Source organism: Aulonocara stuartgranti, assembly GCF_965226115.1.
Source record: "Aulonocara stuartgranti genome assembly, chromosome: 5".
In the NCBI taxonomy this organism is placed as follows: Eukaryota; Metazoa; Chordata; class Actinopteri; order Cichliformes; family Cichlidae; genus Aulonocara; species Aulonocara stuartgranti.
The window spans coordinates 2,445,383-2,451,508 of NC_138943.1; the positions used below are offsets into that span (position 1 = coordinate 2,445,383).

General features: G+C 39.1%; 1 protein-coding gene across 1 annotated transcript; it reads right to left on the reverse strand.

Moving 5' to 3' along the window:
• Positions 1-1,435: 1,435 nt before the first annotated feature.
• dynlrb1 (dynein, light chain, roadblock-type 1) lies at positions 1,436-5,051 on the reverse strand. The gene is made up of 4 exons (XM_082534621.1): positions 4,921-5,051; positions 4,550-4,625; positions 2,855-3,022; positions 1,436-2,116 (listed from the first exon to the last, which is right to left on the reverse strand). The coding sequence occupies exons 1-4, from the start codon at positions 4,921-4,923 to the stop codon at positions 2,073-2,075; spliced, it is 291 nt and encodes a 96-aa protein (XP_082390747.1). The 5' UTR covers positions 4,924-5,051; the 3' UTR covers positions 1,436-2,072.
• Positions 5,052-6,126: the final 1,075 nt, after the last annotated feature.

Below are 6,126 nucleotides of genomic sequence, written 5' to 3' on the forward strand. Positions count from 1 at the left end.
GTTGTGATTATGACTATTTTGTGTTCACTCGCTGTTATTTTTGGATGTTTTTTACTTTGTTTATACTTTGTTCCTTTGATGACTGTTTATAAAGAGAATTAACGAGATATGTGCTGTAGTGGAACGTAACTCGAGTACTTTACTAAAGTTTTAAAAGTTAGAATATAAAACCCCAATTAAACAATAAAATAAAATTGAATAAAACGTAAATTTGAAATAAAGAATGCAATCATTTGCAGATCTCATAAACTCGTACTTTATTCGTCCATGGGAGATGAGCAATGAAAGGCTGGGAAAGTGAGCGGTACTAAAAACACAGCTGGAGGAACATTTAGCATGTCTGTGAGTCACTGGCAATAGATCAGTAATATGTTTGGGTATAAAACAGCATTTAGGGAGGCAGAGGTTTACCTGCAACAGAAACTGCATCATAAAAACGTGGAACATTTTCAGAATGTTGCTCCTGATGTAACATTTGAAAACACTGAATATCTCCTCATCTAGAATACATGATATCACTGAAAGATTCTGAGAATCTGGAGAAATCTTTGTGTGTGAGGAACAAGGCCCGGAACATTTTTTCAGTTAAACCATATGACATGTTTTCTATCTTCTATTGTACAGAAAAAATGGGTTTGTTAGATCTGCAAATCATTGGATTTTACAGTTTCCCAGATTTTCTGGAACTGAGGTCATGGTTGAAGTCAAAATATTTCTATTATGTTGCTTTTGACTTTTCTTCCGTTATATTTTAGACGCAAATATTTTACTTTGTACTGTGTACAAAGCAGTGTGTAAGAAACGAATCTTGTAGCTGAGGATGATTTTAAAGCGATGCACAAAAAAATGAAAGGACTGTGAAATGTGAAAATGATTGCTTTTAGCAAACGCATCAGCTGAAACCTACCAGCTGACTCTGCAGTTCTTCTCTGCAGTGATCTGTCAGACATGAAGACTGAAACACGGCCTCAGAGTCCTGAAATCAAATCTTTGGCAGAACAACAGCAGCAGACTTTTAACTTCCAGAGGTTGAAAAAAGCTTTTTTTAAACTCTTGTTTTGAGGCACATCAAAGCATTTTTAAACCAGATGTAATTGCTGACTCTACACATGCACTCATGTCCTGTTATTTTCAATAATGATTCAAAATTAGTGTCCCTCCTACATTGTAACCCTAACACCAAGCATCATTCAGCTGCTGTTTTTCTGCTGGGTTGTTTTTGGATGTTTTTCCTTGAGGTGACACGTCGACCTCTTTTTGTCTCCTGAATGTGTAACCAAGCAACTGGATAATATTTCAAGTAGTTTTATCTGCTTCCTCCTTTTTACCAAAACACTCAAATGAAGCACTCTTAGCTGATGATAGATGCACGAGTCTCTTATTGAACAAGAAAAAAAAACAACCCAAAAACCAGTAACGAGACAAAGACACAGGACAGTTTTCAATTGTTGTATTTCTTAATTGTTACAAATGAACAAACTTGACGCAAGAGCAGGGACGTGTTTGTAGTGTCGCTCTCTGCTCACAGGTGAAATACTGCTCCTTAACATTTTAACCATCAAAACAATAAATAACAATCTGCAGTTTTCCTTTAAGGTGAGCTAAATAAAACAAAGCACGTCCTTCGTTCTGCCTCGTATACTGGACCTGCAGACCAGCGTGCTCTGCTCCAGTCATGTGTCTGTGACTTCACTGGTTACTCATGTATTGGCGTGCACGTCTGGCTGCTTGCTACACATGAAATAAACGGTGACATGAGACGCGCGTGCACGTAAACACACACACACACACACACACACACACACACACACACACACACACACACACACACACACACCCCCACACAGAGGAGCTGGAATGCTAAAACATGGAAAAAACACACAACCCAAAAATCCTCTGCAGGCCGACTGACCGTCCTCGGGATCACACATCCTGACCTTACAACCTTACTTCCCATGAAAAAGCTTCTGCTAAACACAAATTTTGATTTAATGAAAAAAAAAAAGAAAAACTGGGCCGTTTAGATGAGAGTGATAAAGCGAGCGAACAGCCAGACGTCAGCTCCTTCATCTTCAATCTGATGGATTCTGGATGACGATGAGGAAAAAGTCTTTATCTGTTAAGAAAAAGGCAAAAAAATTAAACGACTTCAGGAACAAAAGCATCTTAAATGTTCACATCCAGCCTTTTTAGCCAGGAAATAATCTGAATAATGGGCATTTTAATATTTTAAAATGTAGAGTTTTAATAAAAACAGCTGATCTCGAGTTTTACTAAACTGCTGCTGCAGCTGTAAAATAATCTTCACGGCCAGATGCCGACCTCTCTGGACTTGAGAAGTTTAGAAAAAAATCCTGCCCATTTCTGGTTCACATGGCAGGTGGCAAAACACAATTCTTATGGAAAGTTATGTAAACAGATAAAAGGCATCATTTGAATGCCCGACTTTCCCCCAGAGGAGGAAACTTGTTTCCCAAAAGCAGCGACTGCAGGGCTGAAAGATGAAACCGACACTGAAGAGCCACAAATTGCAGCTCACGTCCACCAGAGGCTCCAGCATTGAGTCATCCCGATACGAAAACCACTTCTATGGATAACTGTGGATTATAACAGCTGAACGGGGGCTGAATTTTTCTTATAACACTTCCATTTGGACACCAGTAAGACTCAAAATTAGGGCTGTGGCCTCTTTGACAGACAGGTAGATGGTGGCTGTCTGCTAGGCTTCAGCTCAGCTAATGGGAGCGTGTTTGAGCCTTTTGAAGCATTTATAAGTCAGGTTAACTGGAATAACAGCGTTTCATTTTTGGTGAATGGAATTCATTTAGCAGTAATTCCCAGCAGATGCTCTCACCTGGAGCGATCATGATCTCGTTCTTCTTGGAGCGCACGCGCATGAAGGTGAGGTCGTTCTGGGGGTCGATGTCTCGGATGGTGCTCCTGGCCTTCATCACCAGCTGGTGGATCAGCCCGGCGTACTGCACCGTGCTCGAGTTGTCCAGAGTCGACTTGATGGGGATTCCTGAAGGGAAAACATTTATGAGATGGACATTCACACGTGGACCCAGTAACCACATCACACCTTACTTTACTGGTTCTCTGCTGCTGAAACTGAAGCGTGACAGTAAAATAGATCTCAATTACTCAAAAAAAATTTTTTTTTTATTAAAAATGGGACGAAGAAGGAAAATACTTTTGTCTTCGGTAACATTTTGTCCTGTCAAGTTACAGGTAAAGTATTTAAATTCATAATTTGATGGGATTCCAGCTTTATTATGTACCAAGGAAAATGTAAGTGTGGTAAATTAAAGGAACAGGGGTGAATAAAAACCAGCAGACAAAAACAAACACATCATCAATAATAACGTCATTTCACAGAGTGAAAAACGTGCATGTGAAAGTTCATGTATGAAACAAGCATTCCTGGTTTTTATGGGATTGTCACAGCTCGAAGGATTGTTTTCCACGAATGACAATTATGTTTTCCTTATAAACTAAATGTTGTTTAACTTGTTATTGATCAGGTAGTGAAACAATAATCAATATGTGGAAGGTTTATTTTTAGTATTCGTGAAGATGAGTGAATGCTGCTGCAGCACTAAGGATGCTTCTCGGGTTTATTTTGCACTCTATGTGATGATTACTGTAGTGTCTGCAGACGTTGTGATATTATTATCAACATACTTTAGGTTGTGCTGCTTTTAACATATGAAGGCAGTTTATTCAGGACAGAGCAGTGCACCATGTTTCAAGGTGCTGAGAACATTATTTAAATGTTTGAATTGAGTCTTTTACTCATCAGTGTGATAAAATCAGTCCCAGAAAGGTCTCTGCCAGTGGCCTCTGTCTCCATGCTGGGGGTCTCGGTCTGTGAGGGAGTTTCCTCCTCCTCACTTTGTTTCTTTCACTGTTCACTTCTGTTTTCTTGGGTTTGTATAAACTGATCATGAATCGGCTTCCCACACACGGCAGTGAGATTGCTCCTTTTTATCTCTACAGCCTACATGTGTTTGCTCAGCACAAACGGGTCATGTGACGGCACAACAACAAAACACAATGAGACAGAGAGGAGGAGGAAGAGGAGGAGCAGGAGGACCCTGTTTGTAAAGGGATGTCTACTTTCTGAGGAAGCACTCTGAAACTAAGTATCACGATCTGATACTGACACTGGTACCGATATATCAATATTTGGATCGATCCAGGGTCAGTCGGCTGTTTCAGGTGTAACGGGAGGGGAGGAGCCAGAGATAACACGTGCAGGGAGCAGGTTAGGACAGGGTCACACGGTCTGTTACCATGGTAACCGATTAGGGAACAGTGTCTTATCATGGTAACCGACTATAAATTTAAGTTAGGTTTTATTTTTCCCGATAGAGACCTAAAGTTTGCCTCAGTTTTAACAAACCCGGAGTTTATTAAACCTGAGTTCTGGATCAGACCCCGGAGGACTTATAGTTGCTAAACACACGGTGGCAGTCACAATAAGAAACACGCAAAGAGCGGAAAGGTCTTTAAAAGAGGGGATGAAATGACATCATTGTCGTCTCACCCTCTGAATTGGCGACGATGATTCCTTGAACCCCTTTCTGGCCCTGAATCCTCTTCAGGGTTTCTTCTACTTCAGCCTGAGGGACGGAGACAACAGTGATTAGTCATTTCATGTGAGCTGATAAACGGATTTAAATCGTTTAACACCGCAACAAACACAGAATTAAAATAATCTCCCAGCGAGCGCGTTTAAAGGTAACACAAAGGGAGAAACGGTTAAAAATAAACCGACAACGCCCGACTAGCAAAAGCAAACTAGCTTCAGTTAGCAATTTATTAAATTCCGTCCTGTAAAACTGATAAATTACAGTATGATGGCCAAATATGTGAACAGTTTCACCAGATACTTGTCAAACTGTCCTCTTATCCTACCATTTTCGTTTTTTTGTGGAGAAATTCGTGCCAAAAAACCCTCTCAAAGCTCTGCAAACTAGCAGGCAGCACTCCGGTTTTGTTGACGGCAAGCGAAGAAGAAGAACCTCCGGGGCAACTGCTACGTTTACTGTCCAAACCGAAGAGTCGGATTTCTCAACTATATTTTTCACGGGCTCTTTTATTCCATTTCGCCTCGATAAATTCCATTTTTAAGCCCTTGTTTTTCTTTGTCATATAAAAATAACATTTAAAAAGTGGGACGGTCTGCATCGATACCATAAAAAAATCACACTGTTTAGTCACTTCGGTTAAAAACATAGCATGTGATTTCAAAGTACCGGGGCATCCCAGGTTAGATAAAACCGTAAAGTCACGCGGTTCTGATGACTCTGGTTAAGAAATACAGACAAGATAAAGCCTCTAATTCAAAATCATAATACAATAAAACAACAGAATAACTGTGATAATAAACTAACGAAACTAAACGCATTCGCAGTGCAGAAATGTCCTGTGTGAGAGACATGTTACTGATTTATTTCTAATTAATTAAATAATTGTTACCGTACTGTAGTTCAGTGCTAAAAAACAAAAAAACAAAAAAGGAGAAACATAGGTTATAGAATTGTACTGTACTCATATTTTTCTCACTTATTTTCATTAATTTAATCTCAGAGCGTCAGATTTAGTAAAGTTTAAACAGCAGATGATAATAAGCTGATAATAATAATAAGATAATAAACACATTAAATATTATATCATATATACTGCATATACAGTATTTTAGAGCGCTTTATAAACATGGGCTCAAAATGTATTAATTAATAAAGTAAAACTTGCACTTTAGTTTTTAATGTGGTAAAAACTACATATTCATATCCCTGTAAAATGTCGTGCAGTTCAACAAAAAAAGTATAATCTAGTTGGAAAACTCTGGAAAACTCTTTTATTCTATTTTATTTATTTATTTCTGAATGGTTTGCATATCATTGGTGGGCGCGGCCACCCTGTTTACAAAATGACAGCGTAAAGTGAGACCTGAGCAGCCAAGACTGGACCGGAAGCTCACAGAAGTAAAACCAACAGGAACGCGATGGACGAGAGTTTTAGTAGAAAATGAGAAAAGGAACTTTAAAAAGGCTTTTTGAGACCTTTGGAGCAAAGTCATCAAACACTTTAAGCATTTTCAACAGATTTGACTGGTGT

Coding starts and splice junctions, on each gene's coding strand:
- dynlrb1 (XM_082534621.1), bottom strand. Junction 3,023..4,549: donor CATCGTCGCCAATTCAGAGG/GTGAGACGACAA, acceptor TTTTCCCTTCAG/GAATCCCCATCAAGTCGACT. Junction 2,117..2,854: donor CGAGATCATGATCGCTCCAG/GTGAGAGCATCT, acceptor TTTTCTTAACAG/ATAAAGACTTTTTCCTCATC.